The 24,379-nt window shown below is 39.2% G+C and overlaps 1 protein-coding gene across 6 annotated transcripts in view; it reads left to right on the top strand.

Annotated features, from left to right (window-relative positions):
- The window catches only part of Marf1 (meiosis regulator and mRNA stability factor 1-like protein), a 210,064-nt gene that overhangs the window by 90,569 nt on the left and 95,116 nt on the right, over positions 1 to 24,379 (top strand). The window contains exon 1 of one of the 6 annotated variants that reach the window (XM_081732011.1): positions 14,177 to 14,373. The exons of the other annotated variants lie outside the window; for them this stretch is intronic. Coding sequence (XP_081588137.1) covers positions 14,345 to 14,373 — 29 coding nt within the window. The 5' untranslated portion in view covers positions 14,177 to 14,344. Of the gene's footprint in view, positions 1 to 14,176; positions 14,374 to 24,379 lie in introns of those variants that run through there. 6 annotated transcript variants of the gene reach the window in all.

Genomic DNA, 24,379 nt, shown 5'->3' with positions numbered 1-24,379 from the left:
AGTCTGTTGTTGGATTACATTATTCCTGTGCTTCTGGTCTGTTGGTGAAGTCTGTTGTGGTATTACATTATTCCTGCGCTTTAATTACAAGATGAGCAAAGTATATCTTATGACACTCAAGCAGATGCAGATTATGGAGCGCTATGAGTGGGATCAGTGGAACTGGAAAACCGAGCGAAATATAATTTTAGCACTACATCATTTGTGTCACAGTCACCATGTAATTGGTGTGGATGTGGTGATATGACGGGTTCAATCTTGATAATAATGTCATGGTTGACATTAACTTGTAATTTTTATTATACTTGACTTAATTCGAACAGAATTCAGAACGTCATATCGGTCCACCTATAGCGCTCCATATCCTCCATCTGTTCGAGTGTCATGAGATACACTTTGCTTATCTTGTACCTAAACCACTCTACCAGAAGCACAGGAATAATGTAATACCACAACAGACTTCACCAACAGGTTTTTGTGGCTATTTACTTTCAAATTAATGCATCGGATGACCCTCTTCTCATTTACACCAATCGCACCAGTTTCAACATGGTCTCTTTCAAGATGGCGGATATTCTTTTTATAACTTTTAACAGATCATATTGACCATCTCGCATCCATGTATGCTCGTTTCATGTCGCTACAATGATTAGTTTTAAAGAAAAACGTGCATTTTCTCACCATGTCCTTAATGTACTGACGTTCCACTTTTGATCTTTCTCGGGCTCTAGTGTCCTAATGTCTTGGACTCTGCAGCTACAATTTTGGCTGTGCGAATTTCCCGAGGTACTCTGTCTATATACAAAGTTTCATGAAAATCGGGCTCTGATAGATACCTAGGGTTCCTTGTTAGACCAACCACTGTTTTGGAAAGCTTCACGTATCCTGCATGACAGAGCACATAACACCAGTATTAAGGACACGGTTCTCCTGTTGGGCTCATTTCATACTCTGATAAACCTTCTAGGAGCAATCGGTTCCCTGATGGATGGTTCAGGCTTACGTGAAATCTTGCATGAGGTTTACGGAGAAAATTAGGTTGTACATATGTTAAGTGGCAAGTCCGTAGCAAGAGCCTTCCGTGCGCACATGATGGTTGACCTCGCATTAAGTGCATTGCTTGTGGAGAATGTTTTTCTGGAGACCAATAACGGAATACACAGAACTATCAACGATGCTTACTCTCTCTACCAGAGTCTGATGTCGGGTGAGATTAATGTAACGAGCTAGTTCTTCACCTCTTCTTCAAGAAGCCCAGAAAAAAATAGAAGAACGAAAGTCAGAACTTATTAACGCATCAAAAACAAGTCAGTTGTGGCTTGCATGCCAGCGCATGTTGACTACAGCAAGGAAACTTGTGGCAGCAGACCGAACAGGAAGCTGGGAGGATCACCTTGACGCTATAGCAGAGTGCATCCCCATATTCGCTGCAGCAGGACACTTCAATTATTTGAAGTCGACATGCTTGTACCTGCAAACAATGTTAACGCTGCCATCGGTTAATCCAACAGCTCACGAAAGCTTTCAAAATGGGTTTGGAGTTATTAGAAGAAGCAACCGTTATTGGGCTGGGTTGTCTTTTGATCTAGTCATAGAGCAGGTTCTGATGAGATCGCTAAAATCCACTGGAGGTCTAACCCATGGGAGTGGAATGTCGGAGATGCAACGATCTTTGTGAGTTCTCTCAATGCCAGCATGCTCCGAATATAATCTGGCGATGCAAACTCTTACTCACACAGCATATGTCACTAGCGAACAACATAAAGAAGCCGAAACGTCAAGAATGTCACGTGATAACAGTGACACACGTCGCATTCTTGCACGACTGCAGCCCATCTCACCATTTGACGGAGACAAATCATTGAGAAACATTGCCACTGGCATCACAGCGGATTCCTCGGTCAACGTCCATAATTCATTTTCAGTTGGAGAAGAGCTTGCGAAGAAACTATCTGGCAAAGACCTGTTCACTGTGAAGTGGAAACGTGCAGATAAAGTCAAAACTCTAGCATCCGCGAGTAGTGTTAAAATCAGCAACGATATCTCCGTCGATTCGAATCTTTTGTTTCAAAGACTGTTAGTTGTCGCTAATGCAGGCAGCACATCTTTAGAGGAGACCTTAGCTCATGAATTATGTGCCTACCCACCAGCTTTATTTGAGTCACCCAGCATGATGCGTAAGGCAGACAAAGCCCCACTGGCCCATGTGATACTAGAGTTCAGCAAGCAGCAGACCGCACAGTTTGAGGAAACGGAGCCAGACAATATTCTGTATGTCTTAGACGGAGGATCTTTGTTACATAGACTACAATGGTGTAAAGGCAGTTCGTACGGCAATATCGCTGCATCATTTGCTGAGTATATAGTTCGTAAATATGGCACATCAACCATCGTGTGTGATGGGTATGGATCACCATCAACGAAAGATGTCACACACCGCCGTCGAGCTGGATCCTGTGCTGGTCCAACAGTGCATTTTATGCCATCGATGGAATTCGTGGGCAAAAAGGACAGCTTCTTGTTCAACAAAAGTAATAAGGAGCAAATGATCGACCTCATAACAGTCCACCTAGAGAAAGTAGGTTGCACAGTGCTTCACGCTGACGGAGGTGCTGATGTTCTGATAGCCACAACAGCAGCCACAGCTTCCAAAACCTATCACACTTTTGTAATTGGAGAAGACACAGACGTACTACTTTTACTCCTATATTACTCACAACCGACTCCATTCCGCCTCGTCTACTGCAGTGACATAAATACAAGAAAAAACGTTAAGCCCGATTATGACATACACCTAATTCGTGAAAGTCTCAGTCCCAGCTTGTGTGAACATCTCCTCTTTTTGCATGCCTTTACTGGTTGCGACAGCACATCACGAGTGTATGGGCTTGGAAAGCAGAAGCCATTTATAAAAATGCAGAAAGACTCTAGACTTCGAGAAATAGCTTCTGTATTTTGTTTTCCTGGCCAGCCAGCAAGCGCAATAATCGAAGCCGGGCATAAAGCAATGGTTCTATTGTTTGGGGGTGATGATCACATCGACCTCACTCGTCTTAGACATCGCATGTTCAGTGCAAAAGTCACAACAGCCAAATGTTTCGTAGCTCCAGAAAGACTGCCACCAACTGCGTCTTCCACCAAATTCCACTCTCCTCGTACCTACCACCAGGTCCAGGTGTGGAAGTCGAAACCTGCAAACGCTACAGAATGGGGCTGGCAAGAAAGAAATGGTGAGCTCCACCCGATCTTATGTGATCTACCACGAGCTCCAGCGAATTTGCTCACCATTGTTCATTGCAACTGTGTTACCGGGTGTGCAACAACGCATTGTACTTGCAGAAAGCATGGCCTTCCATGTGCTATTGCTTGTGGTGTCTGCCAAGAAACTGAATGTTTTAACTGTTTCAATGAATATAGTGAGGACAGTGTTAGCGTAGGCGATGGCGATGTAGATGTGTAATTAGCCTCCAAAAGTCTTTCGTCTTCCCATTCTTTTGCTTTCGAATATTTTTGCTTTATATATAGGTGTTATGTTCCTATAAAACGAATTGTCTTGTACACTGTATTATGGTATGACCGTCTATTTGCTATTTCTTGTGGTGTGTGCCAAGAAACTGAATGTTTTAACTGTTTAAATGAATATGGTGAGGACAGTGTTAGCTTAGGCAATGACGATGTAGATGTGTAATTTTCCTCCCAAAGTCTTTCGTTATTCCCATTCTTTTGCTTAAGAATATTTTTGTTTTCTGTATAGAACTTAAAGCGACCTTTGATTTAAAGAAAGAAACAAATTTTTTCAAGCGTACAACGATTATCAGGGTTGCCAGAGCCCAAGAAAGGTAAAAATGTAGATTTTCCCAATTTTTTCAAGGTTTCTTCTTCTTCTTTTTCTACAGGTTGGGCACAGGGGGCACAAACGATACGTCGTTGGAAAGGGGGTTCTGTAAGCTTTCCAATGCGGTATGCTTCATGTCCCTGTGGCAATTAGGGAGGATGCTAGATCTAAGAAACATAAGTTAGACCACTGTAAAAAATATACAGAGTGACCCTCCTTGGCCGCGGTTCCGAATTTTTATCTCCCTTACTGTTGAACCTATGTCCTTCATTTTTTAATGTTATTATTACCAATATCTGGTCTACGCGTGGGAATTTTTCTGGAGGCGTATGAGGACGTACAGTGTTGCAAGGGTCCAAGAAATATCAATTTAGAAGAGAAAACAACAAAAAAATCAACTTTCTTCTTCTTCTTTTTCTAGGGGTTGGGCATGATGGGTACAAAAGTCACTTCGTTGGAATTTGTTGTCTATGAGCGTTTCAATGAGGTATCATTCATGTCTCTGTGTCAATTAAGAGGACAACTAGAGCCGCCAACGTAAAGGTCTACGATTTTTTCGAAAAATCATGGTCCGCCATTTTGAAACCCGTTTTTGGAGGTGTTCCCGTGGTCCGATTTTGTCGGATTTTGGATATTTTCATCAGGTGGGGTACCTAAACAAAATACAGGTGTAAAACTAAAGGTTGCAATTTTGCCCAGGTCAAACCGTATTTTGACTCGACTATTGAGTTTTAATTTTTATATTATTATTATTATTATTATTATTATTATTATTATTATTATTATTATTATTATTATTATTATTATTATTATTATTATTATTATTTGCTCAAGGAGTCCGTGACCAAGAGGCCCCAAAAATTGTTAATATTACTAAAACATTTTCACCATAATAGTTTAAAAAACATGACACGAGCCACTTATATATAATACATGAACCCTTTTGAACATGGTGAGAGAGGGCCCTTCATAAAAGTTTTTGATAGGGCCCCATTGTATTTTCTCGCTCCAGGGCCCCTAATGGTCTTAATGCGGCCCTGTATATTTTCTACACGGAAAACACCCCTGCTTTAAAATTAAATTATTATTTAATTTCAAGTTATGGCATTATTTGAGATTTCAATTCAGCTGAATACTTCAATATTGGCAAAATTATAAAGCAGAGTGGGAAGTGAGGAATCTTTCAAGGGTTGAATTATAAAAAAATGTGAATGGCTGTTTTCGTAACATCATGGGCTGGCAACGTTACTCTGGGATTAGCTGGCTGTATAGCCGGTATTCGACGTGTTATCGTCCTCCGTTCCGTTACAACCATATGAGAGGAGTGCGTGACTTGTGCCTCTTTGTACATATACCGCTACTTACGATACGAGGCGGAAGGCCCACTAAAAAAATTCACCGTCCAGGGCCCACCGGGAAATTTCCCGGTTTCTCGCCTTACCAGTACGGCCCTGGAGTAGCCTTCATGTTGAAAAAGAACGTTAAAGTTAATCAACCAATCAAAACTCGGTAATATTTTTTTTTTTTGGGGGGGGTCAAATAAAAATACACTATTGGATAAGTCGAAATGAATGATTCGTAAGTATGATTAATAAAAAACTGATTATTTTGAAAGAGTTTGTGGTAGCCGCGTTAGCTCTCTCATCAAGTTCTCATCTCTATTGTGTGAGACCTTTGGTTCAATCACAGCTTGCACCAAATGGGTTTATACTGGACAAACACCATGTTCGTGCGTTTTCTCGGGATTTTCACGTTTTAAAAATTCTACTTTCGTGCAGATGATTTTGCAATGATTCCAGATTTCTTCCGGGGAGGGAGGCATTGAACAAAAGGGGTTAAAAATAGTATTAAGAAAATACTCGTAACCCCAGGTTGAGCACGATCGGAGAAATGACCTGCGGGGAAATTTCCTCGAGTCACCCTGTGAAATCGTCACTGTAATCAATAACGGTACTAAGACTTGGTTGAATTGGAGTTTAGCGCCCCTTTCAGCACCGAGGCTATATATAAGACGTGGACCTTCAGTTGAAGATGGAATTCAAGCCACCGTAATGCATTCAAACTTTTCAAGGCCCTCTCACCAAGACTCTGTGTATCAAAGGCGCATGGGCGAGCCACTAGATTAACGGAAATGGCGAGAATGGCACTAATAGAACTAATAAACTCTTCTAAAGACAGTAAAGAGGATCACACGAAGTTTTAATTTCGTCCGGTAAATGTCAACAACTGGATAGTGTTTGCTGCCATCTAAGACCCTATGCACACTAGTGATGAGCGCGAGGATCTTGGTCTTGCAGTTTGTGCAAGAGTCTTGCATGCAAGACCAAGACCAGAAACCCCGATGCAAGGCCAAGACCAAGAGTCTTGCACAAGTACCGGTACTACTTGATTTTTTTATAGAATGTGAAAAGGGGGAAAAGTCATTACATCTTTCACTTGAATGTCTTGGCTTCAGTAAAAACACTGTTGGAGTGAATGTGTTCCCAGTAGTTTATGCAATCCATGTGAGTCGATCTGCGCCTGTAGCATATAGCTACAGTATGTCGTTTTCTGAATCGGTTGTTCGCGTTTTCTGTGGTTATTTCAAGCCACACAGCTGTCATTGTAATCAAAGCTTTTTGCACACAAAAAATGTCATTGGTGAAGCGCCGTGCCGTGAGAGGAGGGCGAGCGGGGCTACGGCCCCGAAGTAAAGGGGTGCAAAATTTGGGAGGAAAAAAGAAAAGAGAAGAAAAATTACTTGGAATATTTTAGATCAGCAGCAGTATTCTTCAATCTAATATTTAATTTGACTAGGATCAGATTTATACTTTTTGCGTTCCTAGACATTTGCTAAAAACGCCTCACCCGTCTATTTACACCCAAATCACTGGGGAGGGGGAAACTTACCCCATTGCTATTCTTGAGGAAGATTTTGATGCCATCATTTAATCACTTCTACTACAGTAGAGACATTTACTGACAATAATTTGCCGTATGGAGGTCTGGGATTTATTGCACATTATGTTGTAAAAAAGTAATAAAAAGTGCTCAAAATGAAGGAAATGCAGGGTTTATTTTTGAAAATTTTCCTACGTTTTGCGCCAACTATGGTGGCATTTCGCGGCTTGTCTGTCGACCTCACTGATATTAATATATACGGGAGCGCCCTCGTATACTCACCCCGGGCGCTGATTTTCTACGGCACTGCACTGCATTGGTGCTGTATTACGATGCATTTCTGTGTTTTTAAACAATGAGGATTGCTAATCGGGAAATCACACACTATTCTACAGGTGTGTGTTATCTAGAAGTAAATTTAAACCTTTGACCTTCGAGCTAATAAAGTTCTTCGGCTTGTCCTGGGATAAATATAGCAAAAGAAGGATTAGTTTTCCACCCTTCAGCTGCTTTGCTTCAGGCAGTCTGCTGGTGAAACGCCACTGAAGTCCAGTAAGGAACTGAATGTGAAATTGAAAGAGATTTTCATTCAGTACTGAACAGACATACCTCCTCCTCTTTAGCTTTGAAACAAGTACATTGATTTTTTTTTTTAATTAACATCTTGGATTTTAATTCTCGTGGTTTTCCCGTTTCCTCCCACTTTCTTCATTCATTTCTTATCATCACCGTCTCCCTTAGCGTCGGTGTATAATCCTGGGACTAGATATTTCATTTTATTTCCAAACATATTAGTGGTGTTCTTCCAAAACTAAAGAGAAATGTAGTATTGAACACTGGTAATTTCGTACACCACACTGTAGGTGCCGACTACATGGGCATGGCCTTGGCTCCGAGGCTAAAGCATCCGTTGGAATTTTTTAATATGTACTCATAGAATTAATATCGAAATAACATTTTCAGAATGTTGAAAAAACTTAGTGCATGTAACCGCAAGTTTGATTTCATAGGCCAGGGGTGCCCACAAAGGGGGGCTATGACGCAAACTGCGTCACTGAAATATTTGGGAGGGGGTTAAAAATCTATATAAATGTGTTTGAGGGGGTGTAAAATTTAATCGAAAAAAAATTCATGGAAGAACACCTACGAATAGACAATTAAGAGGGGTGCGTCATGGATATGGGGGGGAGCACCACTGCATAGGCAGATGTTTATTCGTTGAATCAATGTTAGCAATATAATTTTTAGCCTCCTTAGGTATACGGCACATCGAGGATTGAGCGATATAACATTATGCAATAAATAATACATATTTACAAGTGAGAGTGATTTTGTACAGTTATTTCAAAAACTTAAGAGTTTGATGCCATTATTTTGTATTTCTAATATAGGTCAAAAGCAGTGGCATATTTAGGATGTTGTTTCGGGGGGCTATGCACAATACGTGAATAAGCACTATAATTTTCCTTTTAAGTGCCCACAATTTTTAATGAAATTGATCATATAACAAGTTTATTTTGGGGAGCTTGAGTCCGATAGACCCTAAATACGCCACTGGTCAAAGGTATTTATATAAATTGAATGTACACAAAAGACATAGTCAGTTGAGTCGTTTTCAGTTTTCACTCAAGTTATTCTAAAATATTAAGAAATTTGATTGTAATAATTATTATTTTTTTCTTCCTCTTTTTTTGGCAAATATATTATCGTAGCTATTCTGCCATTATTGGCAGGTCATTTGCTGCAACTGAGAAGCTTCGATGTACGACGGTCTACAGCTAGTCTCTTCATCTTGACGTACCAATTTTCTGTTTCAATACTTTCCTTAAACTACAGTCTCCTTCACCCCCCCCCCTGCTCTCTCTTTTCCATACCCTCTAGCACGTCCCTCATAACACAGTTCCTCCTCAGACAATGTTCCAATCAGTTCCTCTCAATTACATCTAAAATTCTTCATTTCTCCCCTACTGCTATTATTTCTAACACCTTCTCATTCGTTTTCCCTTCAATCATCTAATTCTTCTTCTTTTTTCTCCATACCCACGTTTCGAAAGCCTTCAATTTTTTTTTCATCGGTTTTGCCCATGTTTCTGATCCATAAAGTACATATTGGAATTAAACTAACTAACTAACTAACTCTATGGCCTATGGAACCCGGAGTTCAGTGCCGCGTTCACAAAAGCTCTCCACTGACTTCTATCCTTAGCTAATTGCATCCAGTTTCTACTTTGTATTCCTATCTCTGCGAGATCCATCTTAATATTATCCTCCCATCTGCGCCTAGGTCTTCCTAATAGTCGTTTTCCTATAGGTCTACCAGTCAAGACTTTGAAAGCGTTTCTACTTTCTTCCATTCTAGCTACATGACCTGCCCACCTAAGCCTCCTAGACTTGACGACCCTAACAATGTTGGGTAAACCGTATAAACTATGTAGTTCCTCGTTATGAAGCTTCCGCCATTCCCCATTCTCGTTCCTCTTGGGTCCGAATATTCTTCTCAGGATCCTGTTCTCAAACACTTTCAGTCTATGTTCTTCCCTCAGAGTAAGCGACCATGTTTCGCAACCATACAGAACAACAGGCATGATTATCGTTTTATATATTTTAAGCTTCAAATTCCTCGACAGAATTCGCGACGACAAGAGATTTTGAACCGAGTAGTAACCCGAATTCCCTGCTTTTAGTCGACATTTAATTTCTTCGTCAATATGATTTTCGTCTATTAATATTGATCCTAAATATTTGAAAGTATCCACTTTATCAAAAGCATTATTTAATATTTTAACGCCTCCACAATTTGCCGTATTACGGTCCCGACGCACTTCCATGTATTTAGTTTTCTCTGCATTTACTTCTAAACCCATGTCCCTGCAAGCGTTTAATAAGATCTCTGCATTTATTTCTACTGTTCTCCTATCATCCCCTATTAAATTTACATCATCAGCATATGCCATAACCTGGTGAATGCCGTTCAACTCTAGGCCCTGGTTCCTTATGGCGTATTCCAGCACAAAGTTAAATAATAATGGCGACAACGCATCTCCTTGTTTCAGGCCATTTTCGACGTGGAAGCTCGTGGACAACAATTTTCCTACCCGGACTTTACTTTGGGATTCACTTAAACATATCTTAATTAATCTAATTAGCTTTCTCGGTATTCCAAGTTCTGTAAGAACGTTGTATAATGTTTCTCTCCTAACCGAGTCGTAAGCCTTTCTAAAATCAATACATAGTTGATGTACCAGGGTATTGTATTCCCACTTCTTTTCGAGTATTTGGCGAATGGTAAATATTTGGTCAATAGTTGATCGATTTCGTGTAAATCCGCACTGATAATCTCCAATAATTTCATCTGCGTATGGGGTCAATCTTGCTAACAGAATATTTGAAAGGATTTTATAGGATGTTGACAGAAGAGAAATGCCTCGATAATTATTACAGTCAGTTTTGTCGCCTTTCTTGTGAATTGGAACAATGATTGACTCTTTCCACTCTTGTGGCAATTCTTCCTTGTTCCAGATAAGGAGAATGAGTTTGTATATCTTGTTCCACAATTTTTCGCCTCCAGCTAAAATTAACTCAGCCGGAATTTCATCTACACCCGAAGATTTGTGTTTCTTTAATTTCTTTATAGCGGCTTCCACTTCTATTCGATTGGGTTCTGGAATATACGGTTCTGCGGTGTGTATCTCCTTTTCTCCACGCACATTAGTTTTTGGCTGCGTGTTCAGCAAATCGTCAAAGAAATCTTTCAATCTATTTAAGAGGCTATCCGTATCAGTGAGAACTGTTCCGTCAGATTTCTTTAATATATAAGCACGAGGTTGATAGCCTTTCTTAAATTCGCTGATCCCCTTATACATGTCCCGAATGTTTTTATTTTTACTATTATCTTCAAGTTCCTTAATTTTAGCTTTTAAAAAATCCCGTTTCTTTGTTCTAAAAGTTTTGGAAGTTTCTCGCCTGATATCTGCGAAATTTGGAATTAGTAAAATAAAACCTCAATATTTAATTGTACGTTTTTTTAATACAAGGATTAGCTAACCGTGTTTGAAAAAAAAACTGATGCCTTTAGAGTGTAAAAATAATTTTGCAATTCATGGTTTTCAATTATCTGATTTTCGTTCATGCGTCTCAGAGGTAGCCACCCCAGTTTGAGAACCAATGGAGTGTTAGATCTATTAAAAAATGCATATAAAAAGATTACGAAACGCTGTGATTTATCATAAGTAGTGAAGCATGGGCACCTATTGGAAAAAAAAATTAAGGCCATCGCTTATGTTGTACACTATCATCATACTTACACGAAGATAAACTATATCACATTTAGAAACATACATTGTATTTCCGGTACTATTGGCGCATTGTAAAATTCATTATCCCTTATATCCAGAGTAAATTTTACCTATGAAAGGGATAAGATTTCTTAAAAGCAAGACTTGCAAGCAAGGGCGCCCATGTTGTGGTTTACGGGAGGGGGAATATAAGCGAGGTTTCAAATATAGTTTCAAATTTTGCTAATGTGAAAATTCTATTGGGCTTTCTATATTCCGAAGTACGATTTCCTCTTAGGGGGGCCGAGCGCCCTACCGCGCTTCCTGATGGGCGTCCTTGCTTGCAAGGTCTTGCAAGCAAGACCAAATCCAAGACCAAGACTGGGTGCGCAAGACCAAGATCACCCGGGTCTTGGTCTTGCATTTGCTGATCACTAGCGCACACTAAAAACTTTCTGTCGTGGAACTCTTTTGTCACCTCGGTTAATGAGTTGAGTCATATGGGAGCACGCAAACTGCAATAGGGAAGACAGCTAGGTGAGAGCTAGGAGACGAAACAGTTCCGTAACATCTCGAAATGCGTAGAAATAAACTGCAGCTCGCACAAGGGCGAAAGACCGATTAAATATCATTCAGGTGATCTGATTACCGATTTTTTACAGGTAAATTAATCTAACATATACAGATAATGCATGTCTACCTTAATGTCACTTTTACCATTTCTTGAGGTGGTATAGTTAGTCTGAAATGCATGTTTTTCGTTATTCACTGTATACCGTGTAAAAGCTTCCCTTAAGCAATCTTATTTTTTGTTTCTTTCTTAAACTTAGCATTAACATACAAGCAATAGCACATTGTTTGAAGTCCATCGTACTGTGTTCAATATCCCGCCAAATCATGATGTCAAATGCCAGGGTAGGGCGACGAAACTGTTTTGTCTCTGTGAAGTTGCAGACTGTATGAGACAGAGACGAAATAGTTGCACACTTATTTTGTCACCTGTGTTCGGAGGGCCTAACGATGCGATGTGTAACTTCTAGCATTTTACAGTTATAGGAGGGGAATCAGAAACCAAGGTTACCAGGATTATATTTTTTGGACTTTCGTCTGTTATAGGAATGAGATTGTGCGATAATTTTAATACATGGAGTTGGCAACTGTGCAGAGTTTCAGCCATGCACCACCTACGGCGCTAGTTGTATGTAAACACAAATGGCGACTCGTCTGGAAAACTGATCTCGCGAAGAAGTCCGCTCTGTTTTTTCGATTTCTGTGGGCAAAAATGTAACCGCGGCTGAAATGCACAGGCAAATGGTAGAGGTTGACGGGAGACTGTAATATCTCCTCAGCATGTCGAAAATTTGTGGCCGGTACAGAAAACGTCCACATACAGCCCAGAGGACTACCACGCTGTTGAAGCAGTTTCACTGGGAAATCGATTACCCTCCGTACAACCCGGACCTCGCTCCAAGCGACTTTCTCCTTGTCCCGCACTTGAAGGAGCGCCTCGGACTTCGTCGCTTTGCTTCAGACGAGGAGGTGAAACAATTCGTGACAACGTGGCTGAACACGCAAGGACAGGAATTTTACCAGAAGAGAATCTTCAAACTCATCCCACGATGCGACAAGTGCCTCAACTGATATGGAGACTATGTCGAAAAATAACCTTATGTATGTACTGTCTGTTGGCTGTATTGGTTGTATGAAATAATATACTGTATCACGTGCCACTGCAGGCTTTGTAACCTTACTTTCTGATCTGTCCTCGTACATCTTTCAATAGTAGAAAATGGGAAATGGATAGCCACCGTTAAATCACTGTTAAACCCGTAGATACGTTAACGGATTTACTTCATTAAGGAACTTGGCTGAAATAATTGCTAACAAAAAGAATTCAAAAACTCACTTTCATTCTTGAGTTATCTATGGACTAATGGACGGAAGTTGAAGTCAGCGTTACACATTAATACTTTTAATTGTGACTCCATTAACGAACTCAATCGAGATAATTGTTGTAGCTATCTGTTGCGAAAAAAAAAAAAAAACACAGAGTAAGTTTGTGGTGGACAACATCGGGTCTGTAGGTTTTCTCGGGATATTCCCGTTTTGGACAACATCGTGTCTAGGTTTTCGCGAGATATTCCCGTTTTGGACAACATCGTGTCTAGGTTTTCTCGGGATATTCCCGTTTTGGACAACATCGTGTCTAGGTTTTTCTCGGGATATTCCCGTTTTGGACAACATCGGGTCTGTAGGTTTTCTCGGGATATTCCCGTTTTGGACAACATCGTGTCTAGGTTTTCGCGAGATATTCCCGTTTTCTCCTTCATTCTTATTCCATCGGTTCTTGCATCATCATTTACTTGCCTTAATTATCCGCCTCCCATAGCCTGGAGGGCATAAAAATGGGACATTAAAGTGAAATATTTTATTTCATTTCATTAACCAATTGTCTGTTGAAATTTAGTCTCCCTTTTGAGCAGCGAGGCCAAGGGCCCCGATCCTGGGGGGGGGGGGTCAGGCCCCCAAAGCTCATGTGGGTCGTCGTATTGTATTTATGAAAATACAATATTTGGCATAATTTGAATGCAATTTCTCTTAAAATCGTCATATATATATATATATATATATATATATATATATATATATATATATATATATATATATATATATATATATATATATACCTTCTGCATCTGAATGGGCTCCCCCCAAATTTACAGAGAAATTGGCGCCCTTGAGCGGTTATATGAAATGTGGACGTAAAGTATAAGGTGGATTTCATGCACCACCGCAATACGTTCATTTTTTTTTAACGTTTTCCCAATGAAAATCGAACCTAGAACCATGTCCACTAAAGACGCACATGCTGACCAGTAGACCAGCCGAAAGCGCTAACTATTTATCTATTTGATAATTAAGGGATTCTTATTTCATAATGTTTGCCAACTATAATAAAAAAGTTTTAAAGGTTACATTACCGTATTTGAAGAATTGTTCTCAATGTTTGTACATTCAACACTCGTTGTTGCGTTTACACTCGAGTGATTTATCGCTAATCTAAATGTTGTTTCTTAATCCTAATGATTCATGTTAAACTGACCCTTCTATATGATAATGGACAAATTCTGTGACATCATTGCGGTGTTTCAGTGCAAAACTTACGCCATCATAATGGAGTAAACAAGATAGCCAATAGAGCGTTGAGTGGTGGTGTTGATCAGCTGATTCACATCTTTGCTGGAAAGGAAGGAAGGACTTTAGTGTGCCTGCAGCTAGTCATGTCGTAACCAGTGTTGTGTCTTATCTTATGATATGTTTCTTAATTTAGTGAATTATCTGCGTAATTCATAACATGTTTTCTGTTCATTTAAAATTTGAACAGTAAGTTGAAGCGTGTAACCTCGATTATTATTTGTTAGTTTTTGTTACTCCATAAAATATAAGGTAGTATGAGTCGATATAAAAGTACGGTAAAATGGATACAGTATTTTTTCCATGATTTTCTCATGACAGTTTATTGGCGTATTAATGTTTTAAATGACGTATGTTTATTTGGCTTGTGTATCATACAACCCCGTTACGTGTATATTTGTGTATTTTAATGATCGAATTGTGTTCACAGGATATTTGTGTCAAGGTTCATTGTGAATAAAACCCAGCATTGCGTTTAACAAAACAAATATGACAATTCGTAGCGTTTTCCCCCCCTCGAAGTTGAGAAGTATACCGGTAGTAAAAAAGAATACCCAAATATACGAGTTAAAAGATTAAAAATTCAGCAAGTAGATTTTACCTTACTGCCTATTATCTTTCACCATATCTTATTGAGTAGAAAAAAAATTCGTTAATAGCAGAATGCAAGCAGTTCCAGCGTATATAGTGGATAATTTGTTTTCAAACTTTTGGGGTCATAGCGTTTAAACAAACCGCTGGATAGTAGGCTATAGTTTACAATATCCTGTAAGTTAACATTCCTTTTCATTGTTTTTCAGAGTTATCTAGTTTTGTGTCTCAGCTTAGTCTTTACGTATCCGTGTGTAATAAAAATGAAACAATTAAAAATGACCTTCCTCGCTCGTCTAGTAGGTATCGCGTATGCACAAGATTCAGGATTCAATTCGCGGTGGGAGAGCATCAAACACTACATCATCCCACTTTTAAACATTAGATCTTGTGCCATATGGTTTTGCTAAAAATGTATAGCCCGAGTCACCCGAATTGGCGTGTGCCATCAGCCAATAAGCTCTCAGTGCGCAATTTCTAAACCTTCAGGAAAAATCTAATCATTCGTAATTGATTTTTTTCGTATTTGTGGACAGTTCCCTGAAGGTTTAGTAACAACGCACTGCAAGCTTATTAGCTGATACCACACGCCAATTCGGGTGACGCGGACTATAACTAGAAATCAGTAGGGGGCACGGTTGTTCATGTGCAAGGAGTTCTGGTTCGATTCCGGCTACTCGAGTTCGTAGTGAATAATATCGTGTCCGTGGGTTTCTCCCACATTTTCAGGCTAAGTGCCGGAGAGGGAGAGCAGGTCATGAAGTGTGAAAAAATACGTAAAATTTACAGGATAGAAATGGTGAATTGGTTATTTTTCTAGAAATTCATGCTAACAAAAGTATAATGTACTTTCAAATGTGATAAGCTGTGTTTGTTCGTATTATTTTAAGTGGTGGCATGCTGACGTTAGACATTATGAATTAATAAGGAAATTAATTCCCAGCGTTGAAAGATGTTAGTTGCACATGACGGTGTGACATTTTTTGAATTTTATAACAACTTGTGTTGAAAAATTATATTTTATAAACCGATTGTTAAGTAGAAAGTGTGGCAAGTGGCATTGAAAAAGTGTGAAATGTCATTGGCAAAACTTGGCTTTGAAAGATACTTTTTTTTATTTTTTAGGACATAAATTTGTCCATAGAGAACGTGTTATTTTATTTAGTATATTGGTACAAAATTAGAAGAGATAAACCCAGTGTTTTTGGCGACAACTTCGTTTACGGGCATACCCACCATCACCGATGCGCCTTCTCCCTAACAACGCACAACCTTGCTACCGTTCGGGCCCCCTGCAGCGCTTCTGCCCTAACTTACTTTTGCTAGATAGATAGCATCACTTGAGCTTTTTAGTGGCAACCCAGAATAGGTTGATTTGTTTTTTTATTTATTCTAGTTTATGCCATATTTCCGGACGTAGTATTTACACTCAAAAGTGTAAAGTTCTTTTAAAGTGAACGTATACCTAGGAATTCTTAAACATTTGCTAAAGTAATGACAATGAATTTCCTCGTAAATGAGAAAAAAAAATCACGTTTTTGAACGTGAAAATACTGGAGGTACTATGCAACACAAAGGCCCATTTACATCTAGCGATTCATTCATTCATCATTCTTCTTAGCCTAAAGGACATAAATGTGGAATGTAAAACTCATTGTTTGGATTACTTTTAAGCGTGTCCACGTCTCAAATGTACACCAGATCTGAAATGGAACATTACAAGCCAAATAAGTAATTTTCATCCAGAAAAACGGACTAGATGCAAATAAATATTGTGAAACACCAGATCGCTAGTGGTCCTGGTTAAATTCTTGGGAGGATAGCGGAGGGGTGAATTATGAAAATCGGAGAATGGTGTTTGGGCCAGGGGTGTGCCACGGGGTCCCCATCGGAGCCAGGCTCCCCAAATGACCAACTTTTAAGACACCATTGTAAAATTACCTCGCTTCAGTCATTTAAAAATAACAAAGTTTACATATAATTAATAATTTACGATACATTATTTATCGATCGAAAAATAGTATGATCTCTCTTCCGTGTAAGGAATGACCAAATGCATAGCTTGCTACCTTATCTGCTACAATCGATTGATTAGTGATTCTTTGCTACTTCGTGTAAAACAGGGAGTGAGATATAGCTGTTAATAAAATAATTATGGCGTTTTCAGTCATGAATAACAAATATTTTTGTCAAGAAATCTTAAGAAAATAAAGTGAAATTTTAAAGAAAATCATTCTTATGTAGATAGGTTGTGTACAAGGGCTTAAATTGAAATAGTTATGCACAAAGGTATAACGTTTGGTCCGAGGTAGTAGTCCTTGGTTAAGCATAATAAGAACTACCTGTACATAATATTTATGGAGAAAAAGCTTTTAAAAAATAGTGTTTTGGTTTCTAGACGGAAACTAAAATTTTCAGGCTCCAAAATTACTTTTTTTTTTTTTTTTGTACGTTGTAACTGGCCCTCTCAAAAACCACAAGCCCCTCCTAGATAATCTTGATGGCTACACCCCTGGTTTGGCCCAAATGTGCTAGTTGCATTTGAACGTGTAATATCCAGCCCGCCAGAGTTCTTGACGCACTGCTTTAAAAAAATATTCGGAATATTGAAATTTCTCCACTTAAATTTTTCACGCGTTCGAAATAAAAAAGTTCTCTTACTAGTAAAAGTAATCTAATACGAAGATCTTTTTTTTTTTTTAATTTTTCTGGACAGAAACATGAAAACAACTCTTTTACCAACAGATTCAAAATTTCCGGAAATTTTACAACACTAGTCAGGACATTAAACAGATTGCAATATTGGCTTTTTCTTAGTACCTATCATTCACAATCATAGAGGTTGTTCAACCTACGTTTGGCCGATTTCGTTCCTCCCCCCTCCCGGGCAGAATGGACTCAACCTACCTGGCTCGTGGCGTCTTGCAGTGTTGTGCAGTGACTTCCTGGGAACGGAGTTGTTTTTCCGCGCGGACGACAATAACGCACAAAACAGGACCACTGTTGTGTTTGTGTTAAATTTGTTTCCAAGTGTGTGGGTTTCCACTCTGTGACCAAAATGCCGCCCAAACTAAGCCGGTTTTGTGAAGGCTATGTATGCTGCGGTTCTTTATGACGCCTACTTTAGTGTTTGTCATTAGAAAACAGTGCAAGAAGAATGGTTGCAACATCAGTTTAAGTGGAATAAAAAAAAATCATTAAAAAGTACAAGGGCAACGAAGCTCCACCATTTGGATCACCAACGAAGTTGTCTAGGAAGCGGGAATGCACCAAGGCCACCTCCACCATGCAGAGGAAACTTCGCAAAGTGGCAATACAAGAAAACCCGCCAACACAAAGGTGTATGGATAATAGTCTTGACGTGTCTTTGGGGACTGTGAGCCGGACGTTACCCATCAACTATCCCATCAACCCAAGTTGGAAAAAGTCTTGAAAGCTCGCGGCCATCTTCTCACGGATGCCCACCAAAAGAAACGAAAGTGGAACGCCCGGAAGTTATACGAACGGCATCTAGCAAAACAAAGGTGGATGTACACTCATGTCCAAAATTATTGTCGCATGTCTATAAATATGTTGTAGGAATACAATTTGATAATGAATTTGCCCGGTATTTCTTATAATGTTAGTATGATATATGTATAATCGGCAAAGACATATATGTGGCAAATTCCATGTGAAAACAGCAGTAAATAAGAACAATAAAACGAAAATAAAACTTTCTTGACCATTTAGCAACATTTTGTTTTACTCATTCTAATTTTCCTATGAAATTTACCATAAATATACATTTCCCGATTACACACACACTATCAATATTAAAAGTACCCTACAAAATCATAATCAAATTATATTCTTACAAGAAGACAGTTATAGATATGCGACAATCATTTTGGACATGAGTGTACGTCGTAACGCTCGATGAAGCATAGATTTACCTTTCCGACTGCGGCAAACCGAGAGCCATCATGTACCAAAAGAAAGGCGCCAAAAACTTCAGAACGTGGGTCCGTGTTTAAAGAATCCTTCCCAAAAGGGTTCATGGTCGTTACTGGCTACTGTTACCGAGGTAAACTGAAGATTCGTAGGGTGGCGAAAATTCACAGTATTTTCAGGAGCAGATCATGCGGCCGATCTACGAGCATGAGATTCCAACAATGTATGGAAATGACGCCAATCTGGTGCGCATTCACATGGACAAGGCCTCATCACATACCTCACGATCGTCCCTCGCATTCTACAGGGAGATGGAGGAGGCAAGTGGTATACAGGTGATACCTTTCAATGAGGTACCTGTTAAATCTCCAGATGCAAGACCTATGTACTATTATCGATTTGGATTGCTGAAGCGGGCTTTGGGAAAATTGCGTGTGACAACTGTGGAAGGACTTTGGAAAGCTGTGCAAAGGGAATGGGACAAGATTCCCCTCCCAGTTCTTCAGAGAAGCCTATTACAGTGGAAATTAAGCTATCGGGCTATTGTTAGGAACCAAGGGAAACACATCGAGCACTTACGGACCTGGCGCCATGGATTCTTCTAAATTTTTAGGTAAGTCTAAATTGGCCAAATGAAGACTGGATAACCTCTGTGTAATGGTCTTATAAAAAAAAAAAAAATAGGGCTTTCAAGGATAATTTTCTCTATGTACACTGTGTTATGTATTGACATTGTGAAAATTTTATTTATAATCAGTATAAGAGAAATCTGCGAAAATATAAACATGAAAGTATAATTCCCGATATTTTCTCTCTTTCTCCCTTTCGCACCTATAATACACTGAACTGGGAGGTGATTATCTCCAATTAACGGAAACGAACTCCAATTTCTGGTGATTCAGTGGTAGAGTACTCTCGATGGGTCTTTGTTTCGATCTCAAACCAAATGGATTGTCATCGTATCCGTGGGTTTTCTACGGGTTATCCTGTTCTCTCCCACATTACCGTTCCACCAATTCTTCCATAGTCGCTTTCACGAATCCCCCATCTTTAGCTTACTCATGAAGTGCATAAAAATTGAACGTAAGACTAGAACAGGTTGTCTGTCGGTCACGAAAGTCATGAAAAAGTCACGAAATCGGAAAACGGTCATGAAAGTCAAGAAATTTAGCTTTAGGGTCACGATTTTTCTTATCTGTACGAATATAAGTACTGACTGGAAAACTTTATTGTATAAAACGCCAAAATTCACGGCTAAAAATGTCTATTGTCGGTTTTAGACGCTACCAAATCGCAAGCGAAGCACGCTTCTCCCGCATGCATGAAAATTTGGCTTAATTCACATTCAAGTTCGCTCTTGAGACTATCCTTCAACCGGCATCATTGAGTAGTGGCTTCCCGGCAGATCGCATCGCATCGGCGAAACCACTCACGCATCTAACCATTTTATTCAACTGTGAAAAGGTACCAATCTTTTATCACCCCGAGGAACAGCCTTTGAAAGTAGAGAGAAGATAAAATGCTGAAGAATATAGATACTGTAATTAGTTTTTGAATGTTACGAAATGTTATGGTTTGGTAAAGAAAATTTCATTTTGGAATTTTAGTAGACACCCTATAGAAATTTCATTTAATTTCTCCAATTTTTAAATACAGATGACCGAAACTTAGTGCCTTGAGTTTATTTATGCTTATAGCTCAATGGCATGTTCTACATGCCGTCTGTCATTGGATAATTACATCCACTAGCGGATTTAAAAGAGTTGTTCGGAGGGGGCGGATCATCTTCTAGACGATTAAGTTTTCAATCGAACGTCCCACGACTATGCTCTTTTAGGCTAAGGGAGACGGGGGCACTATAGTCAAGTGGTTAGAGCGTTGGATTCATGTCCGCGTGGTCCCGGTGTTCGATTCCCCAATTTTCGGCGTCCACCCAGCGTCTGAGAGAAACTAGGAAGTCACATGAATAAAAGACGTGACAGCCACTGGGTGAATAAAAGATATGACAGCGCGTTTGTCGCTACGAGGATGTACTTCCACCAGTCGCTAACAGATGGCGTGGAGCGGCTCAGGCCCAGAAATCGGACCGATATGGCAAGTGGTTTGGTTTAGGCTGAGTCGATGATTAAAGTATGTGAATCATGATGAAAGCATTGGTGGAATGAGGAAGTGGGAGGAAATGTGAGAACCCGCGAGAAAACCCATAGACACGATGTTGTCCACCACAAACTTACTTGGGTGGGGATCGAATCGGGGACTTTACGCATCAGAGGTAAGCGCTCTACCACTAAGGCATCGTACCCTCCCCCGGTCGATTAATGTAGGCTTGAAACATGGCGTTTTACGTCAAATCAAAATAAAATACTGTAGTATTTTATATACGGGATGGACCACACATCTTGATACGCTTTATAACTTTTAAGCTTTTCAAAGCTTTTGCCATTTCATGGTTTTACAGTGTATCTTCATCTATTATAATGGTAGCTGCGAATTTAAGTAGTTTTTGTCCTTGTGGTACTAGTTAAAAATGAGTTTGGCAGCCAGTTATGATTTAACAAGAAGTACGCCAGCTATTCTGAACACTTCAACTTTATCGTTAAGTAAAATCACTTCTTTATATGTGACATGTATTTGGGATTAAACAGTAAATTGTAATATTATTATGGTTCGTTTCTTCGGTAAGAAGGAAGTGCTTTTATCTCGGCTCAGACCCCTGCCCGAAGCGTCATTTGCACTTATCCCCCTTCTTCGGTTGGGATTTTGTAATTTTAGATTATTTTCTTTTATTATTTTAGATTTTTTCTTTTCCCACTGAGAATTGTTGAATTATTCTTTGTTGATTTGTTTAGATGTAATATCTGTTAAGATATTGTTTTTTGCTTTTAATAAATAAATATTGGGTTGTGTAAATACAAAATTAGATCCAATAATTTTTTGTTCCAGAAGGAACCGTGAACTTGGATATTGTATGATATGCTTACTATATTATTTCTAAGTGTTCTTGTCAAGTCGCATTCGAAAACTATATGATCCATACTACTACTTATTCATCTCATCGATGAATTTTATCATATTGAGCTGGAGATAACAGTTTACAGTGTAATTTCTTTACCACTCTCTTTTACTTTTCTTCCATAATTTTGGATCAGTAATATTTTAATTATCCCAGTCAAAATTTTGGGGCCGATCTATTGTTCGTTAGGAAATGAAGATCTGGAAGAGTGAATATGACTAATTATAAAAACTGATTGTATGACTATTTATTCAGGCTACTCAGTATTCGATTATTGAAGTTACAGAAGTTTAAACCGGACTTAGGAAGTTTCTTTATGTCTTCAAACATATTAGATGTATTGAACTCTCGTTAAGTCCAAATATTCGTATTGTTTCTCTAGCACTGGAAACTTTAATTTTGAAACCCTGGCGGCTGGAATTTGAGAAACTTTAAAACTAAGTATAGATACTTCCCAGCACCAGTACTAAACCTCACTGTTGTTGTACTGCTAGTTAAAATAATCCTATTTTAGTATATAAATAAAATAACCTGAGAAAGAGTAACTGGGAAAGGCGGATTGACGTCGTCGTGAATTCTAGGATGTTTTGCCATATGTAGATAAGCATCGTATTTCCATATATTAGCTGTGACAATACTTTAGAAAAAATGCAACATGGTAAATCTCCAGGGATAGATCAAATACCAACGGAAGTGATTAAGAATCTTGGAATAGCAACAAAGAAGCAACTATTTAATCTTATTAATAAATGTACATCTCGGGGAAAATACCAGGAAACTTTGAGAAAAAGTTCCCGAAGAGGCGAAAGGACACAGAACGTTAAGTTTGCTTTCCCATGCATCAAAAATACTGTGCAAAATTATTGCACAACGAATAGAACGGAAAATCGAAGAATGGCTATCGGAGAACCAGTTTGGATTCAGGAGGAAAAGTGGAACAAGGGAAGCAATACTGAGTCTACGGTTGATCATGGAATAGCACATCAAAATAAACACCAATTGTAATAGCATTTGTAGATACAGAGAAAGCATTTGACAACATAAATTAGAATATCATGTTCAGAGCGTTGAAGAATCTGAAAGTGGATTACAGAGACAGAAGAATAATACACAAACTTTATAGGAACCAGATAGCTGTTATAGGAAGAGATCGGAAGGAAGCAAGAATAAGTAAAGGAGTGAGGCATTGATGTGGACTTTCACATCTCCTGTTCAACGTCTATATAGAAGAGGCTATGAAAGAATTCTTTGATTAAAAACGAGAAAGGCGTAAAAGTGAATGTTCAGGTTTTCAGCATAATAAGGTTTTCTGATGACATAGCATTGATAGCGGAGAACGAAAAGGACTTGCAGGAAGCACTTTCAAACTTGAACCAACTGCAAAGAAAAAACATGCAAAATGAAGACAAATTAGAAAAAAAAAATGATAAAGTGCAGAAGAGCAGGACAGGAAGAGGAAAACGTGTGGCTAGATGGAGAGAAAATCGAAGACGTTAAGACGTTTTCCTATTTAGGAAGTCTAATATTCTCGGACGGAAGAAGTGAAAAAGACGTAAGTTCCAGAATAGCACAGGCTAAACAAGCATTCAATAGGAAAAAGAAGACTACTAACATCTAGAAATGTGTCGCTGGACGTTCGTAAACGATTTATGAAGACACTGGTATGGAGCGTGGCGCTGTACGGATCAGAGACGTGGACATTGAGAAAAGCTGAAATATCCAAGCTGGAAGCATTTGAAATGTGGTGGTGGCGCAGAATGCTGCTCATATCATGGACCAAAAGGAAAAGAAATGAAGACGTACTAAAGGAAGCTAATGAAGGATGACAGATCATGAAGATAATAGGAAAAAGAAGAAACAGTATGCTTGGCCATCTTATCTGCGTGGTCCCGGGTTCGAGTCCCCAATTTTCGGCGTCCACCCAGCGTCGTGAGGCAAACTAGCGAGTCACGTGAAAACGGTCACTAGATCTAGAAAGTTCCTGATGTGTCTGTTAGGGACTTGCTCGCCCTAGGCTCCATGTAGTTCAGCCGGTCAGCAGCGAATGGCGCTGGAGCAGGCTTAGGCTCACAAATGGGTCGCTACGCCAAGTGGCTTGTTTAGATATACAGGGTGTTAATGAACTATACCGACAAACGTTAAGAGGTAATACCTCACATCAAAATAAGAGAAAAAGTTCATATGGACCTATAGCGAAAAGTGCATAGTTTCAGAGCTAGGGCTCTCCAAAATCGCGAAAAAGCTAAATTTGAACAGACCCTATTTCGAAATCCAGAAACTGTGGATGGTGATCCTTATCAGCGTAAAGAAAGCCACGCATACACAATCCAAAAGTGCATATTTCGTCAATTTTCAATAAGTGCACAGGGTATTCCCTACAGGGTGTAATTCTCAGATTTGTTTTCAATAGAATTTTCAGATATACTCTGATTTCAAGTAGGGACCAAAGTAGGCAGGAGGTAAGCCTTGACAACAACGGACATCCAATGCTACGGAGGGAAGTCGGAAGTGTTAGGAACCGGCAGCTCCATTTTGTGTGTGTGTGTGTGTGAGAGAGAGAGAGATGGGAATAACGTGTGATGCGATATATTTCTTCACGGTATATTTCACATTTTCTTCCTTATAAACGTGAAAGAAAACATCGCACCATGCGTTTTT

The sequence above is a fragment of the Thermobia domestica genome, chromosome 11, assembly GCF_964235325.1.
Source record: "Thermobia domestica chromosome 11, izTheDome1.hap1.1, whole genome shotgun sequence".
Lineage (NCBI taxonomy): Eukaryota > Metazoa > Arthropoda > Insecta > Zygentoma > Lepismatidae > Thermobia > Thermobia domestica.
Note: the sequence above shows the minus strand (reverse complement) of the source record. Positions and strands in the feature narration are given on the sequence as shown.